Source organism: Canis aureus, chromosome 18 (genome assembly GCF_053574225.1).
Source record: "Canis aureus isolate CA01 chromosome 18, VMU_Caureus_v.1.0, whole genome shotgun sequence".
Classification (NCBI taxonomy): domain Eukaryota; kingdom Metazoa; phylum Chordata; class Mammalia; order Carnivora; family Canidae; genus Canis; species Canis aureus.
In genome coordinates, this window is record NC_135628.1 from 57,872,060 (window position 1) to 57,898,320 (window position 26,261).

Consider the following 26,261-nt stretch of genomic DNA (forward strand, 5'->3'; position numbering starts at 1 on the left):
AGTTTATTACACCACCATGTTGATTGGGGCAGCTGGAAGCCCCATAGCACACAGGGTAAGGTTCAATGTCAAATAGGCAAACCCACTTAGTAACTTTTCTGGAATATCATCAGGATACCAAGGAAGGACACCAAATCCAGCCTGGGATGGCAGAATTGGATCAGCCAATGCTTCCAAGAGGAGGTCCTCTTTCAGCCGAGTTCTCAGGGTCCCAAAATTAGAATGATGGGAGAGAGTGAAGGTTTCGCAGAAGAGGGAACAGTGTAGGCCTAAGCATGGCAGTAAGAGCAGGCACAGGATTTTTTCCCTAAGGATCCAAATGTTAGGAGAGCTGTAGGTATCTCTAGATCCAAAGGGCAGGTTTTGCTATGCTAATAATGAATTTCGAAACTTGATTTTCTAACAATGGAAAGCCGTTGAAGAGTTAAATTTTTATCTTAGAGGTACATGTCTAGAGTTGGTATGGAGGAAAAATTTAAGGTAGTCCATATAGGGGGTCAGAAGGATGGCTGGGAAGCTGTTGCAATAGTCCTAAAAAGATGGTAAGGGCCTGAAATGAGACACTGTGGCAGGAATGGACAGATTCAGGAGGTATCTGGATTGGATGTGGGGGGGGCGGGGGGAAGGACAGATGGGAAAGGGAGAAAATAAGGATAACTGCCCCTCATTTTATGAGCTGTGAATGGAGCATTTCAGAGGCACAATGACCGCAGGTGAGAACTTTCAAAAAAAAAAAAAAATACTTGGGTTTCCTCCTTGAGCAATGGGTCCTGAGGCTCCTTAAGCCATTGCTGTTGCTTTTTTTATTAGGGTTCTAAACGGACGTGAAAAGCCAAATTTCCCTTTGTCTTACTTAGCTGAAGCTCTGGCTCCCTTCCCAGGGGTTCATGATGGCATAAGGTTTGTGTTTTGATAGGACATAAAATGTCCTGGGTTCAGTGCAGCTGGGCAGCATTTTGTTTGTAGTCCAAAGAAGGGAGTAGTGACAATCATTGACCATTCTGTGGTGGGAGGATTTTACTGCTATTATGATGTTCTCATATAATGGAAACTTGTGCTTTTTAGTTGTATGAGAATTATCATTTTCCATCTATGTTGACAGAGTTCATATGACTTCCATTTGCTGTATTCCTCAGCAAAGTGATCTTATGGGAAAGCAAAAAACATTTCAGACTTTAGTCCATTAGCTAATATGATCCTTTAGTTTTTTAAAGGAATCTGGCACCTAGTCTTGAAGTAAACAGAAATAAGAACCTTCTTCAGATATTTAAGGAGCAACATCAGTTATTTTCAAGCCTCAAAAGAGAATTGGACAAAGGACATGGTCAGGTTATTCACAAATGAGGAGAGAAAAATGGCCAAAATAGATGTTAAAAAACCTTTCACTACCTCTGTAAATTAAAATAGGTTAGATTTAGGGGGTACCAAACTGGCAAAGATGGAAAGTAGATTAATGTCTATTTTTGGTGAGGTTAAGGGTAAGCACACTTTCTGTGTCACCATTGAGAAAGTAAGTTGGCACAAGTTTTGAGGGGACAGTTTGACAGTATCTGTCAGAGCCTTTAAATTTTGCCCATCTTTAATTTAGTAACTCTAAGGCTTATCACAAGGAAGTGATCAATTTAGAAGGATGTTCCTATTAATGTCTTTATAATAAAATCTGGAAATAATACAGCCACCCAATGGGATTATAAAAATAAGTTATGGAAAAAAAGTTATGGTATAGCTATATGTAGGATGTGATGTTGCCATTATAATCATTTTGTAGAAGAATATAGAGAAGAGGAAAATATTTGTTACAATTAGGGAGAAAGTAGTTTTAGGAGGTGTATATAGCCCATTATTTCAGTTGTTAGTTCTGGGTGGTTGGATTATGGATCATTTTTATTTTCTCATTTATGCTTTTTAGTATTTTCCAAATTTTCTACAGCGAACCTGTGTTTATTCAGAAAAGGTTACGTGGAACCACATTCACACATATGAAAATCTGTGTTGTGAAAGAGCAACCTTATGTTCTATTTCAATTTGGCATAATGAGGAACTTTCTAAAAGTTAGAAGTCCTGTACAGAGGAACAAACAGGCTTTCTTGAGAACTTAGAGGCTCTGTGTAGGGAATCTTACAGGAAGCCTCCATATGGTGGGTGATTAGTTGGACTGGATAAAACTTAAGGTTCCTTTTATGCTCCATTTGTGACAACTGACTCTCCTGGCTGGGTATGAAGAATCCAGAACTGTAGTTTATTGAAAATAGAGCTTAGTACTAGAAAATCACACCCAGTTAGGACTCAGAACAATAGCTTCCAAGCTTTCAGACCCCAAACCTGTAACTAGAAATATATTTTACAAAATCATGACCTACACACAGACACCCACAGGAGACACAAGTATGAAACAAACTCACTGCAGTGATGATACAGCCTGATGTTTTCTGTTCTGCTTAATCCTTATTTTAAAAAATGCTGGTCATAACCTACTAAATGGATTCCACAATTTAGTTTGCAACCCGCAGTTTGAAAAACCCTGCCTGAGGGGATCCCTGGGTGGCTCAGCAGTTTAGCGCCTGCCTTTGGCCCCGGGCGTGATCCTGGAGTCCCAGGATCGAGTTCCGCGTGGTGCTCCCTGCATGGAGCCTGCTTCTGTCTCTGCCTGTGTCTGTCTGTCTCTCTCCACCCCCCCCCCCCCAATGTCTATCATAAATAAATAAATAAATCTTTAAGAAAAACCCTGCCTGAGCTCTCTGGAGCTTTGGTATGGTGCTGTTCCTAGAGGCCTATTGACAAGATGCTTCCCTGCTCTAGTTGCTTCACGTGAGACGGGATGGGTTGATATGACTTATGCTGAATTCTTTTCTGGGACAATAGCAAGGATGCAATGTATTGGCAGTTACGCTCACTGTCAATTCAAGGGCTCCAGAGAAGATATGTCCAAATCATATGCATACAAATAAGTTCTCATGTAAAGCTAAAAAAAAAAAAAAAAACTTCGAAAAATATCTTGATCAGTCGTGTTTTCAGCACTAAGTACTTAGCTGACTGCCTTTCCTTTTGCTCCATGACAACCCTGAAATCATCTTGTTGACGTAAAAGATCCTCCAAATTCTACTTTAGATAATTGCACTATTTATATAGTATCTAGGACAATATGTTCATAAATGAATTTAATTAATTACTTAGTTCAGTTTGAAAGACCTACTTCTAGAAATCACTTTCTTGACCAGGCATTCAGAGAAGAGGATAAGAAGAGCCGAGCTGTTTCTTTGTATTGATGATCAATAAATAATGTTAGACCACCAAATCTTTCATCTTCAAGTTGCAGGCAAGAGTGAGGGCAAGATTAGCAAAAGCTGGGGGCCTTTTTTTTTTTTTTTTTTTTTTAAGTTTGTAACCTTAGAAATTATTTAAAATAACACCAATGGTCAAAATAACCATTGGGAATTCCAGCACTAGTACAGTCTAGCTGTGTGACCTTGGACAAGTTACAGGGTTCTCATGTAGAAACAATAACAGTTCCTACCTCAAGATTATTGTGAGAAGTAAATGAGTTAATAAATTGAAGGGCAGTGTCTAGCACTGTGTTAGTCTGAACATGGAAGCAAAAAAATCTTAAAAATATCATTTTATCATTAATGGGATTTAACACTTCAAATTAGAAATATTTGGCAAACAGGATGGTCTTCTCTGACAATCCTTTTAAAAACTTCAACAACCTTGGTCAAATTAAGGAGCTTAGGCAGAATTAGAATAATATTGGAAAGAAATTGAAGTTGAGCAAAATGTTGCTGAGATCAAGAGATTGTTTTGCGGGCATTCACGTGCAGCATCGCAGCTTGGAGAAGTGAGTTGGGGAAACATCAGCTCTAGGGTCATAATGAATTCTACTTGCAGATCCACACACAAAAGGCTTGTCATGGCACCTGGCACATAGTACATGCTCAATAAATGCTATCTAGTATTCTTAGTTCCTTATTGATAAAACCATTTCTATCCTATGTTTCAGATTGGTTAGATAGTAAATACTATCAAGTGATTTAACTGGGAACTCAATTACCAGATAGTAGGCATTCTGTTTTCCTTTTGTGGTGAGATAAGACCAAGACTGACATTACAAGCTTACCTAATCTAAAGACCCTCGGTTTTCACAAAGGAAAGTAAAGTGAAGAAAGACCTGCCCCCCCCCCCCAAAAAAAGTCTTTCCTAGAGGAATTGACCAATGAAATAACATCTTTGAAAAGGCTGTTCTTGAAGGACAAGTGTTTAGGGAGCACCTCACGCTTGCCAGAGGTGAGAGTTTAGGGTTGGGTGGAAGTCTCATCACCAGCCTCATTATAAAACATATTTAAAGAAGAAGGTTTTCCTGTCTATGCAGGCTTCCCGAAGATTTCTTTGCGATTTCCTCCTCCTCCTCCTCCCTCTTGCCCAAATGCTATATGTATGCAGATCCTATGTGTCAAGGTTCCAGTTTTGAAATTTGCCTGTCCTATGTCTTAACTCCTTCAAAGCATCAATTAACTACTTCGTCATAAATTCATCCACTTAAAAAAAACCCAAGAGATTCAGGGTTCTAGTGGTATATGTTTTATTTAATTTTATTTTTAAGTTTATGTTTTTATTTGTAAGTAAGCTCTATACCCAGCATTGGGCTGGAACTCACAACCCTGAGATCTAGAGTCGCCTCCTCCACTGACTGAGCCAGCCAGGCACCCCTCTTATATATGTTCTAATTAGGACATTCTAAATACAGGGCCCAAGTATTGAGCCCGTTCGTTCAGCTGTACCAAGCAGATTTCAGTGTGAAGTTCAATGGAAAGAAATATTTCTCTTTTGTACCTCATTCTGTGTGAGAATACACATTCACATGCTTTGTCCTCATAATAGAATCTGTTCTCTAAGTAGCTGATTATTTCTTTGACTGGAAACTCAAGAATAGAGCACTTTACTGCTTGAACAGTTTAATCAATATATTCATCATATATATATATATAATGAACATTATTACTCTATTTCCTTCGACTTGATAGCTTTCCACATATAAAAGCTTATTTTACTATGGAAAATTATGGATACTATGCGATTGTGTGTTTTTTGCTTTTATTCCTTCCTTGGAAGCACAGATAAGACTTTTGAGATTTAATTCTGCCCTAGAAAAATATAGCTTTTTTCAGAACCTTTAGTTTTGTGATAATACTTCCAAATTAACTGAGTTTTCCTTTAATTTTCCATTAAAATTATGTAAATCTCATTAAAAATAAACAGTGTATCACAGATTGTGCATTAATTTGGTTTGGGCCTTTTTTATAGTTACAATTTCAGTATTGAGACTCCTTTATAGTGGTTTTACAAGTACCTATGTATTACGTATGTATTTAATCATTGAGGGATAACTTGCCAGTTAAAAAACAAAAACAGTTACCTGAATAAACATGTGTTGTTGTTTTTTTAAACCCCATTTGAGTGGGGGTGGGGGAAATGAATGATTCTGAAACCATCGGTTATCTGAGAACTTCTGTTGAAAATTAAAACCTGTTTCCAAGTCATACATTTTTGATTGTCTTGAAAAAGAGATAAATTCTAGTTTTTTTTCAAAGAGCGACAAATTCTTCATTTACCCCCAGGGCTTTAAATGTCAAAAACTGTATATATTTACAAGTGTTCAGTCTCATTTTTTTTTAGTCTCATATTTTTGAACAGGAAAATGACTTTTTGCTTTGCTATATAAATAGGCTTTTTTTTTTTAATATTTTTATTTATTTATTTATTTATTTATGATAGTCACACACAGAGAGGAAGAGAGGCAGAGACACAGGCAGAGGGAGAAGCAGGCTCGATGCACCGGGAGCCCGACATGGGATTCGATCCAGGGTCTCCAGGATCGCACCCTGGGCCAAAGGCAGGCGCCAAACCGCTGCGCCACCCAGGGATCCCTAAATAGGCTTATTAATGTAGAAAAATTGGTTATTAAAGTAGGGGTTTTGTTTCTCAAAATATTCAGTCTGATTCCCAAATTCTAATTTTATTACAAGTTATTGACATGGCCATGTGGCTGTGTGCCAGTAATGTCAGATCAACATTTTGTGTTTCCTCTCTTTATGTAGGAAAAGGCCTCGTTTAGTCTGTGTGATGGTATGATATTAAATATATACTCAAAATGTTTTATTCTTGGGTACCTGGCTCCTACTGCATTTGTTATTTAGGTTGGATTCTCTGCTGCTGCTTTTAAAATGTTTTATGTGAATTATTTTAACTCTCTTGACTGCAAAGGGATAGGAGTCTAAATAAAAAAAGGTCTAAGCTACTTAGAATTAATTTGAGATGTACTTCCACTTGATCCAGGTAATTCATTTATATTTTCTGGCATTTAATAATGATACTAATCTATAAAATAATTTTAAAATCTGTCATGCATAATTAAATTCATTTGTGCTTCGTGGTAGGTGTTTAAATAAATTTAACCAGCCCTTTATACTGAAGAACTTTGTTGTTTTTGTGGACTGTGATTTATACATATATTTTATTTTATTTATTTATTTTTTTTTTATACATATATTTTAATGTTGCCTTAAGGTTGACTTTAATTTAGATACTTTGAATAAGATTATATTAAGAAACTTTTGTTGCAGGGTATTATAATGATGATAATTATATATTTTTAATTGAGAAGCAAAATACTTTGTCTATTGATATATTAAGACATTAGAAACTGTCTTAAGAACTGTATGAAATCCTCATTATAGGAGTCCAAGTCATTGAAGTAGTGGCATTGCAAGGTAATTTAATAGTAATGGAAACACATTATCTTTACCCAAAATATCATATTTTTGAGAAATCATAAAGACATTAAATTGTTCGAATTACAGTCCCCTTGTATCATCAGATTGAACTGGAATTGTTCACACCATGACATAAGACCTAAGATTGCTTATATCTCAGAAAGGTAGAAGAAGGAACCCTGACACATATACTGTACTTTGAGTATGCTTTTGTATTTATATATAATATTGGAAATTTTGTGGAAATTCTCTCAATAAATATAGCTTCTATTTCTTTACTGTTTTATCTTAACTTTTCTCATCTGGTCTTTTTCCCAATGCTCTTGGTTCTTAGAGTCCCATCAAGAGGACAGGTGTTCTGTTTCTCTCTCTCTTTTAAATGAGCACAGGATCTATCCTCTCCATCTCATTCCACCCCTTGCATCAGCCATGTCAATTCTTTAGGTAATTCAGTTATGTTAGGTATGTTCCTGGGTCCTTATATGAAGCCCCTCTTTCTGCACAATAATGCCTTTGTCCCAGATATTTAAATGCTTCTCTTGTGGTTTTAGATGTCTGTCCAGATGTCACCCCCTTAGAGAGGACTTCTCTGACCATCACACCCTCTCTCACTCTGTCCTCTTATCTGGCTTCCCGTTGCTTCGTTGTACTTACTGCCACTTGCCATCATCTGAGTGTTGTCTCTCCCCAACATTAGAATGTAATTCCCACAGCTCAGGACTTTTTAATCTGCTGCTGTGTCCCCAACGTCCAGCTCACTGGCTGACTCACAGGAGGTACTCAACAAATATGGATCGAATGGCTTTTCCATCAGGAAGATTTAACAGAGAAGGTCTCCACACAAGATCATCCCTTGTTATCACTAGGACTGTTGTTATAACCGTAGCTACTTCAGTGTTCCTTAGTTTGGACTATTGCCTGGAATTCCTTGGATATGGATTCCCTCATTTGCTGCATCTTCTGATTCTCTTTCTTTCTCTCAAGGCAGGTGCTGGGTTGTGGAGCTTTAGACTTCCCAACATGATTAAATACTTTGAGTTGTCTACAACAGCACTTTCCTTACCTTACTGGCCTAGGATTGCCATGCAGTGGGGTGTTGCAGGCAGGCGGGGTTGGAGTTGAGGTTCCATACCAACACACAACACAGCATCTGAGGCCTGACTTCCCACAAGTGTCTCTGCCCTCGTCCTGTCTCTGTGGTCCAGGCACAGTCCTGGGTCTGAGTGCTGAGATTTCCAGACCCCCCCCCCCACCCCCGCAGCTCCTCACCTCATCAAGGAGCCCAGGTCTTCTGCATCAAGAACCCAGGCGCTGCCCTCTCTCCGTACGGAAGCCTCAGCCCCAGAAGCACTCTGACTTCTTGGTATCAGTTCCCACTCTTCCGACTTGGAACCTTCACTTCCAGCACCTGGAAATTTTTATTTTCTTGGTTTCTCAGCTTTGCTACGTATGATGCAAAATAAATTTCTGTCCTATATTACCAAGTGTTTTCTTGTCTTTGGGTGGAGGGAACTTACCATGTCTGCTCAGTCAGCCATATTGATTGGTGGGACATGTGGAAATAATTTATTTTAGCATTTAAAAAATTTTGAAATTTAGCATCTTTAAAACAATATTCCTAAAAATGTTGACACTCCTATATATCCAAAAGCACTTACACCAGGGCTCCCTATGGGTGAGCAGTAATAGAAACTTTTATTCTTTATATTCCAGGTCTCTGGACAGTCTAATGTTTTAAAGGAAACTTTCAGCATTATTTATGAATAAATTCTGTTAAACAGTGACCTCATCATCCTTTCCATTATTTTTTTAAGTTTCTTCTCTGTGTTGCATATTTTATTTTCTTTCTAGCCTTTTAGGGGAGTTTTATCAAATGGAATTTGATTATCAGTGTGGCTTTTCAGTTATGTACTGTGTGTGCCAAGGTTTACTTCGGTTCCCTTTCTAAGGCTATACTGATGAGCACCAAGTGTACTCCCAGAACATTTCTACTAGGTGCTATGGCCTGACTTTCCTATAATCAATAATAATTATTACCTTGTTTCCTAAGACATATTTTAATTATCTTACTCTCAAGTTGAAATGCACACACTTTATTCATTTTGCTGTGTTTGGGACAGTCCAGATACAAAGCATTTCCCTCACTTCACAAAGTTTTCCTTACCCCTTTTCATGCCTTTTACCTGTAAACTTTGGTTTCTTCCCTACCAGATATTAAGATACCTCAGCTGAAATCTGAAGAGCCTTCTAGGAAGCTCACCACTTGGACTTTGTGTGATTTGCTGGAGTCTACAGACAGAAACTACTTTGTGAAATTATGGGCCAAACTTGCAGCCAAAAAACCCCCAGTGGTAAGGAGGAGTGGGAGGGGTAGGTCAGCCCAAAAGGGGATTTGGTATTTTCAGACTAACTTTCGCCAAAACTCAACTCTGGTATCAGCTGAAGACAAATTTTTTGCCTCTTTCTATACCTGTAGGGATAGACATGGGTTCTACAAAGAGTATTCAGTGTAGCTTTTGTGGGTCCCTTTCCCTACCCTTTGTCAAAACTCTGACAGCCCTTTTATTTAGCAAGAATAGAAAAGCACTTCTTTGATAGAATTAATGTGATAAAATATGTATTCCAACAGAAAACTTGTTTTCTTGTTGGGGTAAAATTTTGAGTGTTCTTGCGCTGAGCCTTCAAAGCAAGTTCACTCAGAGGCCCCTTTTTAATGATTTTGCAGCATTTAAGCCAATCATACAATTTTGTCCCAATTCAGTTCTTGGGCCACTCAGAAAAATCAGAAAAACCGTATGTGCATGAGTGCTGACTACAGTGCTGACTGCATGCATCACTGCATGCAGATTAGGGCGTGTTCATTTTCCCTTTGTGATGGTTTCATAGGGTGATCTGGGAATGTGAAAAGGCCTAACTCACGGCAACTGCAGTTGCTCCAGATTCGATGGGACTTGCCTTTCAGTGATCAGCTCGTAGTTTGTGTTTCCTTATGGCTAGGCTGTTGTGGGCCATTAGTCACGTCATATAGGCTGTGGTGGAAAGAATCAGACTGGTTACTTCAGATGAAAAGTCTCAGGTTGTGGTATATCCAGGCCTCACTTTGCAGTCTGCTTGGAGGAAGTCATAGGATGTCAGTATTCAAGGGGCAAGGAACAGATGCCCGTTCAAGCCAGCCTGAGTAAGAGGTAGCTCCAAATAAAAAAATGTAACGAGTGGGTTCCCAGTGCATCATGAACAGGGCTGAAGTACAGACCTCACAGGACCAGCTCTAGGATTAACCAGTAAGGTGCTAGGGTTTCTCTGCCTTCCAGAGGCAGAAAGTGCCTGTCATCTCTGCTCCTGTTTCTAGAATGTTCTGTTGCACCCTCCCTCCTGGCCAGCCTCCTCCACTCAGGCCGGCTCCTCTCCCTTGTAGCTTGAACTCCCTCTCATTCACGCTGGCCCCAGCTCTCCATGGCCTCTTGGCTCTATGCTTACAATTCCTGACCACTTCTTTCCATCATTCATATTGTGGGAGGCCCAGAGAACCCAGTTGTCCCAGCTGGGCTTTTCAAGCCATTCTACAGAGTCCACATGAGACTGCTTGTCCAGTCAACTGTGGAAGGGCAAAGAGCACAGGTACAGATTAGGGCTTCTTAAGAGGAGCAGTGGGTGGGTGCACCCTAAACATGTAAATAATATGAATTTGTGCCACAATACTTAGGTGCAGGTAACATCATATTGATTCATCCAAAATAAATTAATTCTGGACTTGGATCCACCAGGATCCATGGGAAGTCAGTCATTAGGAATTGGGATGGGGGCGGGGCAAGATGGTGGAAGAGTAGGGTCCCCAAGTCACCTGTCCCCACCAACTTACCTAGATAACTTTCATATAATCCTGAAAACCTATGCATCCGACCTGAGATTTAAAGAGAGAACAGCTAGAACGCTACAGAGAGAAGGATTTTTGCTTCTAACAAGTAGAAAGGTGGAAAAAATAAAAAAGAATCAAGGGATGAAGAGCCCCGCGAGGAGCCAGGCTAAAGGTGGGCAGCAGGAGCCTCAGGACAGGAAAGACCAGCCCCGGAGAAGCAGGAACTTTAAAAATCTGCTCCGGATTCTTCCCGGACGGAAAGGCGCTCACAGGGAAACTGGGCAGAAGCGCAGGAGGGGCAGTGGAGCCTCCAGGTTCCTAGGGTCACTAATAGAGGAGGTGCGCCCCGGGGGAGAGCGCCCCACACACCGCCAGCCGAGCTCCCTGGCGGGGCCTCGGGAGCAACTCAGGCGGCAGCTCCAGGCGCAGAGGGCTGCACCTGCTGCCTTCGGGAGCCGCGGCCAGGAGCCCAGGGCGCCGGGGGCCACAGCCCAGGATCTGGCCGCCCCCCAGGACAGGCAGAGGCTGGAAGGGCCCAGGACAGCAAGGACGCTCCTGCCCCGAGCTGAGCAGATCAGCGGCCCCGCCCCAGAGCCTCCAGGCCCTGCAGACGGAGAGCTCCATGGTTACTGCGGGAGCTGACTCCAGGGCTGGAGAGCTGGCCGCTACCAGTGGGGTTGTACTTCCTCCTGGTGTCACCCTGTGCCTGGGAGGGGAGGGGCTGCCAGGGAACAGGGGCCTCACAGGATAAGCAGCTCCCACTGACCTGTGCACCAGGCAGGGGACCGGCAGCTCCCCCAGGTGCTCAGACCTGAGAATCAGCACAGCAGGCCTCTCCCCCAGAAGACCAGCTGAAAGGGAGGGGAAGAGCAAGTTCTTGGCTGAGCTGCGCTGGACGGTTCCAGGGGAAGTCAAGGGATTTACAGTATATAGAACCAGAGGATATCTCTCCTTGTTTTTTTTTGTTGTTGTTGTTGCTGTTGTTTTTCTTCTTTTTTTTTTCTTCCTTTTTCCAGTACAACTCGTTTCTAGCCCTACTGCACTGAGCAAAATGACTAGAAAGAAGAACTCATCACAAAAGAAAGAATTAGAAGCAGTCCTCTCTGTCACAGAGTTACAGAATTTGGATTACAATTTGATGTCAGAAAGCCAACACAGAAGCACAATTATAAGCTACTGGTGGCTCTGGAAAAAAGCATAAAGGATTCAAGAGACTTCATGACTGCAGAATTTAGATCTAATCAGGTCGAAAATAAAAATCAATTAAATGACATGCGATCCAAACTAGAGGTCCTAACGATGAAGGTTAATGACGTGGAAGAAAGAGTGAGTGACATAAAAGACAAGTTGATGTCAAGGAGGGAAGCTGAGGAAAAAAGAGAAAAAAGACCATGATGAAAGGTTAAGGGAAATACATGACAGCCTCAGAAGGAAAAATATAGGTTTAATTGTGGTTCAGAGGGCGCCAAAAGGGACAGAGGACCAGAAAGCATATTTGAACAAATCATACCTGAGAATTTCCCTAATTTGGAAAGGGAAACAGGCATTCAGATCCAGGAGATAGATCCCCCTCTAAAATTAATAAAAATCGTTCAACACCCAACATCTAATAGTGAAACTTGCAAATTCCAAAGATAAAATCCTTAAAGCATCAAGAGACAAGACATCCTTAACCTTTATTGGGAGAAGTATTAGATTAACAGCAGACCTCTCCACAGAGACCTGGCAGGAGAGAAAGGGCTGGCAGGATATATTCAGGGTCCTAAATGAGAAGAACATGCAGCCAAGAATACTCTATCCAGCAAGGCTGTCATTCAGAAAAGAAGGAGAGATAAAGAGCTTCCAAGATAGGCAGAAACTGAAAGAATATGTGACCACCAAACCAGCTCTGCAATAAATTTTAAGGGGGACTCTGTAAAAGAAAGAGGTAGTCCAAAGAAATAATCCACAAAAAACAGGGACTGAATAGGTATCATGATGACACTAAATTCATATCTTTCAATAGTAACTCTGAACGTGAATGGGCTTAATGATTCCATCAAAAGATGCAGGGTTTCAGACTGGATAAAAAAGCAGGACCCATCTATTTGCTGTCTACAAGAGACTCATCTTAGACCTACGGACACCTAGAGCCTGAAAATGAAAGTTTAGAGAACCATTTACCATTCAAATGGTCCTCAAAAGAAAGCAGGGGTAGCCATTCTCCTATAAGATAAATTAAAGTTTATCCCAAAGACTGTAGTAAGAGATGTAGAGGGACACTATATCATACTTAAAGGATCCATCCAACAAGAGGACCTAACAATCATGAATACTTATGCCCTTAATGTGGGAACTGCCAAATATATCAATAACCAAAGACATCCTTAGATAATAATACACTAATAGTAGGAGACTTCAACATGGCACTTTCTGCAAATGACACATCTTCTTAGCACAATATCTCCAAAGGAACAAGAGCTTTAAATGATACACTGGACCAGATGGATTTCACAGATATCTACAGAACTTTACATCCAAATGCAACTGAATACACATTCTTCTCAAGTGCACATGGAACTTTCTCCAGAATAGACCACATACTGGGTCACAAATCAGGTCTGAACCGAGACCAAATGATTGGGATCGTCCCCTGCATATTCTCAGACCATAATGCTTTGAAACTTGAACTCAATCACAAGAAGAAATTTGGAAGGAATTCAAACACGTGGAGGTTCAAGAGCATCCTGCTAAAAGATGAAAGAGTCAACCAGGAAATTAGAGAAGAATTAAAAGGATTCATGGAAACTAATGAGAATGAAGATCCAACCGTTCAAAATCTTTGGGATACAGCAAAAGCAGTCCTGAGAGGGAGATACATCACAATACAAGCATCTCTCAAAAAATTGGAAAATCGCAAATACACAAGCTATCCTTGTACCTAAAGGAACTGGAGAAAGAAGAGCAAATAAAACCTACTCCAAGCAGAAAAAGAGAGTTAATAAAGATTCGAGCAGAACTCGATGAAATAGAGACCAGAAGAACTGTGGAACAGATCAACAAAACCAGGAGTTGGTTCTTTGAAAGAATTAATAAGATAGATAAACCATTAGCCAGCCTTTTTAAAAACAAAGGAGAAAAGACTCTAATTAATCAAATCATGAATGAAAAAGGAGAGATCACCACCAATACCAAGGAAATACAAACGATTTTAAAAACATATTATGAGCAGCTATACACTAATAAATTAGGCAATCTAGAAGAAATGGATGCATTCCTGGAAAGCCACAAACTACCAAAACTGGAACAGGAGAAATAGAAAACCTGAGCAGGCCAATAACCAGGGAGGAAATTGAAGCAGTCATCAAAAACTCCCAAGACACAAAAAGTCCAGGGCCAGATGGCTTCCCAGGAGAATTCTATTAAATGTTTAAAGAAGAAACAATATCTATTTTACTAAAGCTGTTCCAAAAGATAAAAAGGGATGGAATACTTCCAAACTCATTCTATGAGGCCAGCATCACCTTAATTCCAAAACCAGACAAAGACCCCACCAAAAAGGAGAATTATAGACCAATATCCCCGATGAACACAGATGCAAAAATTCTCAACAAGATACTAGCCAATAGGATCCAACAATACATTAGGAAGATTATTTACCATGACCAAGTGGGATTTATCCCTGGGATGGAAGGCTGGTTCAGCACTCGTAAAGCAATCAATGTGATAGGTCATATCAATAAGAGAAAAACAAGAACCATATGATGCTCTCAATAGATGCAGAGAAAGCATTTGACAAAATACAGCATCCATTCCTGGTCAAAACTCTTCAGAGTGTGGGGATAGAGGGAATATTCTTCAGCACCTTAAAAGCCATCTATGAAAAACCCACAGCAAATATCCTTCTCAATGGGGAAACACTGGGAGCCTTTCCCCTAAGGTCAGGAACAAGACAGGGATGTCCACTCTCCCCACTGCTATTCAACATAGTACTGGAAGTCCTAGCCTCAGAAATCAGACAACAGAAAGGCATTAAAGGCATTCAAATTGGCAAAGAAGAAGTCAAACTCTCCCACTTTGCCGATGACATGATACTCTACATAGAAAACCCAAAAGACTCCACCCCAGGATTGCTAGAACCCATACAGCAATTCGGCAGTGTGGTAGGATACAAAATCAATGCCCAGAAATCAGTGGCATTTCTATACACTAACAATGAAACTGAAGAAAGAGAGATGAAGGAGTCAATCCCATTTACAATTGCACCCAAAAGGATAAGTTAAACCTAACCAAAGAGGTAATGGATCTATACCCTTAAAACTACAGACCATTTCTGAAAGAAATTGAGGAAGACACAAAGAGATGGAAAAATATTCCATGCTCATGGATTGGAAGAATTAATATTGTGAAAATGTCAATGCTACCCAGGGAAATTTACACATTTAATGCAATCCCTATCAAAATACCATGGACTTTCTTCAGAGAGTTGGAAAAAATCAGCTTAAGATTTGTGTGGAATCAGAAAAGACCCCAAATAGCCAGGGGAATATTGAAGAAGAAAACCAGAGCCGGGGGCATCACAATGCCGGATTTCAGGCTGTACTACAAAGCTTTCATCATCAAGACAGTGTGGTCCTGGCATAAAAACAGACACATAGATCAATATAACAGAAAAGAGAATCCAGAAATGGGCCCTCAACTCTATGGTCAACTAATCTTCAACAAAGGAGGAAAGACTATCCACTGGAAGAAGGACAGTTTCTTCAATAAATGGTGCTGGGAAAATTGGACATCCACATGCAGAAGAATGAAACTCGACCACTCTCTTACAGCATACACAAAGATAAACTCAAAATGGCTGAAAGATCTAAATGTGAGACAAGAATCCATCAAAATCCTAGAGGAGAACACAGACAACACCCTTTTTGAACTTGGCCACAGCAACTTGTTGCATGATACATCTATGAAGGCGAGGGAAACAAAAGCAAAAATGAATTATTGGGACTTAAGATTAAAAGCTTCTGCACAGCAAAATAAACAGTCAACAAAACTAAAAGATAACCTACAGATGGTAGAAGATAGTTGCAAATGACCTGTCAGATAAAGGGCTAGTATCCAAGATCTATAAAGAATTTATTAAACTCAACAGCAAATAAACAATCTAATGATATGGGCAAAAGACATGAACAGAAATCTCACAGAGGAAGACATAGACATGGCCAACATGCACATGAGAAAATGCTCTGCATCAATGGCCCTCAGGGAAATACAAATCAAAACCACAATGAGATACCACCTCACACCAGTGAGAATGGGGAAAATTAACAAGGCAGGAAACAACAAATGTTGGAGAGGATGCGGAGAAAAGGGAACCCTCTTGCACTGTTGGGGGGAATGTGAACTGGTGCAGCCACTCTGGAAAACTGTGTGGAGGTTCCTCAAAGAGTTAAAAATAGATCTGCCCTACGACCCAGCAATTGCACTGCTGGGGATTTACCCCAAAGATTCAGATGCAATGAAACGCCGGGACACCTGCACCCCGATGTTTCTAGCAGCAATGTCCACAATAGCCAAACTGTGGAAGGAGCCTCGGTGTCCATCAAAAGATGAATGGATAAGAAGATGTGGTTTATGTATACAATGGAATATTCCTCAGCCATTAGAAATGACAAATACCCACCATTTGCTTCAATGTGGATGGACCTGGAGGGTATTATGCTGAGTTAAGTAAGTCAATCGGAGAAGGACAAACATTATATGGACTCATTCATCTGGGGAATATAAAAAATAGTGAAAGGGAATAAAGGGGAAAGGAGAGAAGATGAGTGGAAATATCACTGAGGGTGATGGAACATGAGAGACTCCTAACCCTGGGAAACGAACAAGCGGAGTGGAAAGGGAGGTGAGCCGGGGGGATTGGGGTGACTGGGTGATGGGCACTGAGGGGGGCACTTGGCGGGATGAGCACTGGGTGTTATGGTATATGTTGGCATATCGAACTCCAATAAAAAATATATATTTTTTAAAAAAGGAATTGGGATCACTCCCATCTTTTGGATCAAGTTCAAGAACCCAAGTTTTATACCATCCTGGAAAATTGGGGAAGAGGTCGTGGCCTCCAGACCACCATGGTTACCATGGAGATGTCCCTAGTCTAAGAGACTAGTGCATTCACCTAGTTTCATTCTTAGCCGGGGGCGCTGGCACTCTCCATATCCTCTGCTACCAGTACCTTTGCCTAGTACTGACCCTGAAGGGGCTCCTTCTCCATGAGGAGCCTCTCAGCCTCTTTCTTTCTATGCTGGAAAATCCAGATCTTTTTGGGTCAATTTACGCCTTTCTCTCTATACTTGTCATCCTGTCCTTAGATAGTATGGCCTTATGCTTGTTGGGGCTTAGACTTGCAAATATAGGTTCTTCTTTATGTCCCCAGGATATAGCATATCCACAGTGTAAGCTCCAGAACAAATCCTCAGCCACATTTATTCCTTTACCATGAAGTCTGTGTCCTAACAACCAGAACCCCTTGCATCCCAGTTCTGCTGTCCTGCCACACAGCCTCACAAACACTAATGAGAAATACACACCATTGACTTGCCACACTGCTCTGCCAGTTAGTTGGGTTTCGTGATTTATTTAAACATGACAAATCTTCTTCAAATTAGAAAAACTTCAGGCTTGGGGCACCAGAGTGGCTTGGCAACTGAGCCTCTCCCTTTGGCTCAGGTCATGATCCCGGTATCCTGAGATCGAGGCCCGCATCAGGCTCCCCTTGGAAGCCTGCTTCTCCCTCTGCCGATGGCACTGCCTCTCTCTGTCTCCCATGAATAAATAAAATATTAAAAAAAAAAAAGAAAAAGAAAAACTTCAGGTTTAATAAAAGACAGCTTTTGTCTGGTTAAGGGCATTCAGGTAGAAGTTAAGAGAACAGGGGATGAGAGGAACAGATGGGAAAAAAAAAACCACATACACGCACAATGTGTACAATTCATGACCAACATTTCAGTATAAAACTAACAAACACTTTGGAGAAACTAGAGAGGGAAGGGTATGATAAGGCAATGTGATAGTAGAAGGAGCCAACTTGGTGGTAGATGGGAAAGGGGCACAGGTATTACCATTTGTGATCAAAGTAGTCTCGTGAACTTTGACCCAGGTCACCGCTTATCTGTGGTCACCTCCCTGAGGAACTGTTCAGCCCCACAGCCCAGGGCATCCATAGCCTGATGTAGACCATTGCCTGTGTCCCCGGTGGGAGGGTTAGCAGTACCTGATCCACGATAGTAACAATGCTCAAACTCGGTGCAGCCTTGACGTCCTGGTATCTTTGCCCATCAGTGCTAGTGGAGATACAACGGGATGATAGTTTCATAGAGAAGCAGATCAAATCCCTCAACAAACAACAGCTACATTAGACAGAAATATGTGCAAAATACTAAATTGCTGCTGTTGTATATAAGGGGTGAATGCACTTAAGGTTATTTATTTTTTTTTTTAATTTTTTTTTAAATTTTTATTTATTTATGATAGTTACAGAGAGAGAGAGAGGCAGAGACACAGGCAGAGGGAGAAGCAGGCTCCATGCACCGGGAGCCCGATGTGGGATTCGATCCTGGGTCTCCAGGATCGCGCCCTGGGCCAAAGGCAGGCGCCAAACCGCTGCGCCACCCAGGGATCCCTTTAAGGTTATTTTTAATGCCTCATTTTCCTTCAAAGATGATGAACTCAACACTATTTTTAAATTCTAAGTAGTTATTAGATTTTAGGTTCTTAACCTTTTGCGTAGCTGTTAACAATGCAAAATGAGCAACACGGCAGCAGAAGCTGTAGAGAGATGTTACCTTGTTAATGCTAGAGAACATAAATAGCCTTTACACACATTTGTAATTTGGAAAGGGCTTTCGTGTAAATTTATCTCATGTACCTTTCACTGCAACCCTTGGGAGATGTTATTTTTCTCATTTTACTTTCCCCGACATAAATTTCCATGTATTTTTGAGAACTTTTAGTGGGCTGAAGAAAGTAATTGCAACTTCCTCTGTCAAAAACCTGTATTAAATTGTATCCCCCCAAACATTTAGTGTAAACATTTTGTGCTCTTTCGGTGTCTTCACTGTAGATTTAATATATTCATATTCACTTTTAGAAACACCATTTAATAGTAATAGGTGGAAATTCCCATTGTCTAGGCTTTTTGGGGTTCTGTTTCTCTGAAACTCCTTCCCACAGATGTTGAAGATGATGTTCTTCCTCTCTGCTCAAATTCACCCCAAACTCCATGTGCTCATGAGTCTTTCTGTCTTACCCCCTATTCAAACATTCCACCCTTTCCTTGTGCATAGTTTCTAACTATACATATATGTCAAGGTGCGATTACAAAATTTAAGGTGGATTATCTGTATAAATATGAAAGACAAAGCAGTAATACTTCTAGAAGATAATGTAAGGTTTTTATGACTTTGAGGCAGGTACAGATTCCTTAAATACAATACAAAAAACACAAATTACAAAGGAGAAGTTTCAAACATTGAGGAACATTAAAATTAGCAATTTATGTCAATTAAAAAAAAACAGTATTAAAGAGGAAAAAAAACAAACCAGAAAGAGGGGGGTGATATCTGCAATAAATATAACTAAACAAATGTTGTTATTTAGAATATATAAAGAACTTTTATAAACTATTAAGAGAAAAATAACAGAAAAACTTCTTTACAAAGGATAATATCAGGAAAAAATAACTTATGGAAGAACCTTTTTACAAAGGATAATATCTAGATGGCCAATAATCATGTGGAGATATACTCAACCTCATTATCAGGAAATGGAAATTATAGCCACAGTGAAATACTACTATTTATACACTAGAAGCTCAAATTATGAGATGTTAAGATGTGGAATAGTTGAAATTCTTAGAAGACCACTGGTAGGAGGTTCAGTTTGTACACTTTAGAAAATAGGTGGGCATCATCCACTAAAGTCAAGCATACATATACCCTATGCCTCAGCAGTGGGATTCCAATGGAAATATGTAGCCATGTGCACCAAAAGATATGTGCAATATTGTTGGTAGTAGCCTTGTATATATTATTAGTCCTAAACAAGAAACTCAAGCGTCCACTAGCAGTAGATTGGCCAAGTAAAATTTTGAATATTCATGTAGTGAATGAATGAATGAAGTACAGTAATGGAAAGGAACAGACTTCACTCAATGGTTGTATCTCTCAAACATCCTGTTAAAATATTCTTGACTCTAAAGAATACACATTATATGTGCTCGCTTCAACAGCACATAAACTAGAATACACATTATATAATATTTTAAAATTTAAATTCAATTAGCCAACATATAGTACATCATTAGTTTCAGCTGTAGTTCTTTTTTTTTTTAAGATTTTATTTATTTGAGAGAGAGACCATGATCAGAGAGAGGGGCAGACTCTCAGGGAGAAGCAGACTCCCCACTGACCTGGGAGCCTGATGCGGGGCTTGATCCCAGGACCTCTGGATCATGACCCGAGTCAAAGGCAGATGCTTAACTCACTGAGCCACCTGGGTGCCCTCAGATATAGTTCTCAGTAATTTATCAGCTGTGTAAAACACCCAGTGCTCATCCCATCATGTGGCCTCTTTAATGCACACTATATGATTCTATTAATATATAATTTAAAAATCAGCAATACTAAACCATAGTACCTAGGGATCCATGTTTACTTGAAAAAGTATAGAAGAGAAGTGGTTACCATAAAAGTCAAGAGAGTGCTTATCTCGGGAGCAGGAAGAAGGTGGTAAATGTTGAAAAGGACACAAGGTATGTTGGCCTTTGGGGGTTTAGGAGGATACCTGGTATAGTGGGGTAAGTACCATTTGTTCATTGGCAGGACAGACCTCAATGAGTTACTCAACCTCTCTGGGGTTGGTAGCATTTCCTGCAGCTTGAAAAATCAAAGGCATTCTATAAGGGTTTAGTCCAGGAGTGATGCTGAAACCAAAACCAGACAGAGGTCCAACTGATCATTATGAAGGATTGAAAGAGAGTGAGGAATCCAGACCATACCAGTAGACCACATTAGGGTGAGAGCTTGTGAAGTGCTGAGACTTAGCTACCTATCCCCCTGGATGTAAATCTGGGGAGACAGAAATAATGAGCTAAGGTAAGTATGGCCGTGTGTGAAAGTAGTGTCCATAGTCTGTGTGACAGTTTTCTGGAAGATGAGTTCATTCTGTCATTGCTAGTTTAGCAATCCTGGGGGAGCTTTTGCTCTCAGAAGGCTCCCCTTCCCTCCCCTTTCCTTCCCCAAATCCTTCCCTCTCTTCCCTTCCTTTCCTCTCATTCATTCCTCTTCCTTTCTTCTCAAATGTACTTACTTTTCTGAGTGACTCCCAGAGCATATTAATTTGAGCATCTCTGAAAAATTCCTGGAGAACTGTAAATATAATTTTGATCAGCCTTACTTCTTAAATGCAATTTTCTTTTAAGGTTTGAGTTAAAAAAATGCAGAGCTCTTTTCTTACCACTGCAAAAAATATATAGCAAACACTATCCAGTGAAAGTTTTTATTTACACGACACATATACTATTGATTACAGAACTTGGAGTTCACAAGTTTTGTCAGCCATTTAGTTTCCCTTACTGATGGCAGCCCCCATTTGCAGGGTTGGCCTCCTGGAAGGCATACGTGAAGGCTATGATAGCTTAGTGAAGATTTCCTGCTCTGGAACTGTGACTAGATTTTTGCCTTCCAGAAGAAGCTTGATTTTTTTTTTGTTTTTATTATAAATTTATTTTTTATTGGTGTTCAATTTGCCAACACATAGAATAACACCCAGTGCTCAGAAGCTTGATTTTGAACCTTCACTTGAACTTCACTGGTATCTATTTCTTCAGTCAGGTCTTCTGATCTCCTTAGGGGATACCCTCACTCCTGGAGGAGGCCAGTTTACTGAAAGCTGAATCTCCACAACAATTGCTGAATGACCGATTCATTCAAAGCCAATTTAGCAAATTTATGTGTGTGGCAAATTAGATTAGTCCAATCCCATGAAGTACCTGAATGTGTGAAGGCCAGTGGAAAGGTGGATCTGTGGTGACAAAATAGTGGGTCCCTATATCTACTAAGCACCACTTCCTTTCAATACTGTGAGGAAGCTTGGCTTAGGGAGCTTGCCCAAGATCATACTGATTAGCAGTGTCTATTTTGACTCCAAAAGAAAAGTGCTTGCTTCTGCTCAGATGCATTTTTCAGGGCATGGCATTCACCAGATTTATTAGCTGGAATAATACTACAAAGAGATGCTCCTCGAACCACCTGGTTACCAAGTGGCACAGATCATATAGGATCAGCTGTCTAGGGCAGCTCGGGTGGCTCAGTGGTTTAGCTCTGCCTTCAGCCCAGGACCTGATCCTGGAGACGCAGGATCGAGTCCCACGTTGGGCTGCCTGCATGGAGCCTGCTTCTCCCTCTGCCTGTGTCTCTGCCCCACCCTCTCTCTGTCTCTCATGAATAAATATATAAAATCTTAAAAAAAAAAAAAAAAGGATCAGCTAAGTGTTTTTTTTACAAAATAATGGATTCCTCTTATTCTCTGAAGGTGACCAATTAATTTTTAAATATCATTTATGATCATTATGTTCTTGATTGTACATATTGAATGGTATCTACCTACTGCACTTTGTATCCTTATTGAAACTAGAATTATCCTACTGTCGGCCAGGGAGACCTTGTTCAGGTTGGTTCCTCTGTCCTTTATCATGACCCATGTCTATTTGCTCTCTTCCCATCTTGCTCTCTGTTAGGACAAGATCTTTCATGTTCTTTTGTGCATTACCTGCCCCAGATCTGCAACACATCTTTTCTCCAAGAATCCCTGCTTTCTTTAAGTGGGAGATGGTAGTAAAAGGGCATGTGGTTGCTAGGAGTGCTCATCACTATTGGGGTAGTCATTGTTCAGGCCTTTTCTGTAGATAGGTAAAATATTTCATGAGTTCAAGTTAATATTTCCAATTTAGATTGAATACTTGAGGATTTTTACTCATCTTCTCTATTACATATCTTTCCTTCACACTGAGCATCCTGATGATTCTGAGAGACATGGGAGATGATAGAACTATAATGTCACTAAATTTCTCACATGTTTATCCTTTTCTGAGACATATAGAAAAGCCTCAGAATAGTGATACCAATATGACTAGAGCCCCATACAAAGACCAAAGACAGTTAAAAATCTGGTTTGTGCATGTTCTCCACCCACCTCAGACCCGATTATTTGTGGTTGTGTTATATGGCTACACTCTCAGCACATGGTCTTCTGCTTGCTCTCTTTTAACTCTCATTTTGTCTTAGTTCTCAAGTACCTGCATACTCATCATTAGGCTTCTGGCCAATGTCTAGTAGTTTTGGTGTCTAGGCACATTGTCTGCTAGATACAGGAAGGGCTCTGGGGGCAGCATTTCCTGAGTTTTTGCCTGCTGGTGACAGGGATACTCAAGACTCAAACTGTAGATTTTGCCACTCGTCCTGTTTGTTCGGGCTTCTTTATCAAGGACTCTTTACTATTTGCATGTTGGATCTTCTTTGTCTTTCTTAAATATTTGTCATTTTCCCTTGAATCTTGTTACTTCTTTCTTTATTTCTTTTTGAGTTAAAATTTCCTCCTTCACTTTCTCTTCCTCTGGGCATTATTTGTTGTTGTTTTTATTAACTCTTCTATCCCTTCTGGTTCAGTTTTCATTTCTGAAGTGACTATTTTTTCCCTTATATTTCTAATTCTTTCCTGAGTTCCTTCACCTCACTTAGGAGTTTTTAAAATTTCAATTTATTAGGGCACCTGAGTGGCTCAGTTGGTTAAATACCTGACTCTTGATTACAGCTCAGGTCATGATCTCAGGATCATGAGATTGAACCCTGTATAGGGCTCTGTGCTGGGTGTGGAGCCTGCTTAAGATTCTCTTCCTCTCCCTCTGCCCCTCACCCAGCCCATGTGCTCTCTCCCTTAATAACATAAAATAACATATAATAATTTTTTTGTTCCTTAATGTTTTATTCAATTTCCTTAATGCCTTTTAGTTAATTTTGAAATTGTAGATTACAAATTTTATCTGTTTTATGAGCATACTTTCATTGTATGTAGAGGTGTTAATCTCCTTTTTCTCTTTTTAAAAATATTAGCTCTGGGATTTTACTAGGAAATTTCTCATTTTTATGTGAAATTGGTTTTATCAAACTTCTAAAAGGAAGCATCATTCTTTCAAATTGTGTAAAAATATGCAGCAATTTTCTGTTAGGGGTTTCGTGGCTCTGATTCCCCTCCACCACTTTGGTCTAGACTTTCTCTTCATCTCTATTGACCTCTGTCCTAGTTGATTTTTATTTCACTCCCATCATCTTTTCTTTAGAGTGAGGCCATGTCAGGAGAAAGCCACAGTGTGTCAGTTTCAAGAAGTCACGGTTGACCCAGTTCCTCTAGAACTTACCGGGGACCCCTTATGCTAAGCCACTGTCAGGGTGGGAACAAGCCCCCCTGTATTCCAGCTGTGGTGCCCAGTTGTGCTGCTTTTCTTACCAGTGAATACTTTTTAACCATTTTGAGGTACTCCTGTTCACAGGTGTTTTAGCCCTCTGTTGCTCCCTTTGGCTTTCTCTTGAATAGACACTGGTGCCATGTGGTGGTGTCACTATTATCACCTGTATTTTGGAGTTTGAAGGGATATTTCTTCACCTAGTCTTCTTGTAAGTGTTTTGATATGTTTTTTTCTTTTGCTCTTTGCTTGTTCTAATTATTTTTGTGTGGGAATTCTGAAAGATCCAGACTATGATTCCACTATTATTTTCATCTTCCCAGCCATGATATAATTGAAAGATCAATATGGAAAAAAAATTAAGATGGTGTAAAGTAAAATCACAATAGAAAATATATGTACTGTGATAGGGTATTTGAGGAAGAATAATGACAAATTAACCTGAGAGTGGATAGGACAGCAGAATTTATCAATATATAGTACTTTTGTAGTAATATGAACAAATTTAGGTGTATTTATGGAGTTATGTAAACAGATAGTTTAAAATGGTGAAATTTAAGTAGAATTTCTTTCTTCCTTTCTTGTCCCATGACAGACCCCATCCCTCCAGCCTGACAGATATTTTCTCCTTATCCTACTTAGAATCACAGCTAATGGTCAGGGAAACAATTAAATGGTCTTGGTGACCAAATAGACAACTGAGAGCCTGTGTTCGGTGAGTTTACATGTTAGCTCTCATGTGTCATGGTGTCTAAAAATTTCAAAAGCTTGACCCTAGCTTGACCCAAAAGCTAGCAACTGTGTGCAGCAAATTCTATTCCAGATCATAAAGAATGGTAGACATTATTCACACTTTATACTACTTCCCCAGATTTATACTGTTGTACATTAAAGATATATATTGAACTCCCACTGTGTGCTCAAGTGTGTTGTGCTGTGTGCAGGGGAACATAGGAGTGACCAAAGGGACTTCTGGTCTTGGGGATGCAACTTGTTTCCCAGAGGAGCTCACTGCATCAACCTTGGCATCACCACAGAGCAGAGCCACTCCTGCAGATTAGTTTCTGTAACACAAAAATGTTTTTAGAAGCACATCAACTTAACCCTTAAAAAATGATTCTTGAAAACCTCCCCCAAAACATGGAACCACTTGTAACTATGCTAGCCCCAAGGCTAAAACAAGTGGTTAGCTGTAAATTGTGGGCTTGCAACCATAGCTTTGGCGTGGATTCTTTCACTGGCATACCTATTTGTTGTCATCTCTTATGTAATTTTAACAAATATCAACTTATAGAGGAGCCTGGTGGTGACATTAAAGTCAGAGCAAGTTTAGTTCAGATTCAGTTACCGTAAGCAAAGATTGCTGTTTAAATAACTGTTATTATAAATCCCGTTTTAAATGAGTCTATTATGTAGGACAAATAAGCACTTGCTGATTTATCTTTTCTGTAAATTAAGGATTTTATATGTCAGCTTTGCTTAAAATGAGGAAATCCAGCACTTGGATAGTTACTGAACAGATCACACTCCATTATATAATCTGTGTATAGACACACATTGTACTGTTTATAAAACAGCATGTACTATCTCGTTTTTTTCCTCCATCTTTTTAAAGTCCCTTTTGCCACCAGATTATAAACCTTTTGAAGGCAGCAATTGTGTCTTTTATGTCTGTGTATCCCCATCAAATGTTTACTAAGTATATAGTGATGGTGATGTGCTGGTGAAATGTAGGAGATATTTCAGGGTCATACTGAAACATTGTTGGATATCGTCAATCAGTTGACTACTGCGTGCGAAGTCGAAGTAGTCTGCGTGTGAAGATCTGGGAAGACTAAAGAGATAGTAATATATATCCTTGAGAGATAATCCCATTGGAAAGAAAAAATATATAAACATTAATAAGGAATCACCACATTATTATTTAGATGTCAAATAAAGTTGATATATTAAATTGTGGCCTTCATAAAAAGATTTCATTTATCAAGTTTTTTTTCTTTCCACTAAACCAATACCAGTGGTTTTTTAGGCCCTTTTTCTTTCCACATATTTGGCAATCTCTAGTAAGAAGTTAATGATTATAGCTACTTTCACCGCATGACATATTTTTGATATCAGTATAATTTTCTGATCATATTTCTTG

The 26,261-nt window shown here is 39.8% G+C and overlaps 1 protein-coding gene across 7 annotated transcripts in view; it reads left to right on the forward strand.

Annotated features, from left to right (window-relative positions):
• The window catches only part of LRGUK (leucine rich repeats and guanylate kinase domain containing), a 109,584-nt gene that overhangs the window by 68,806 nt on the left and 14,517 nt on the right, over window positions 1-26,261 (forward strand). For 6 of the 7 annotated variants that reach the window (XM_077857396.1, XM_077857397.1, XM_077857401.1 and 3 more), the window contains one exon: window positions 8,979-9,118. In XM_077857396.1, the coding sequence (XP_077713522.1) occupies window positions 8,979-9,118 (140 nt within the window). Of the gene's footprint in view, window positions 1-8,978; window positions 9,119-11,639; window positions 16,616-26,261 lie in introns of those variants that run through there. The other variant, XM_077857402.1, reaches the window with a different exon arrangement.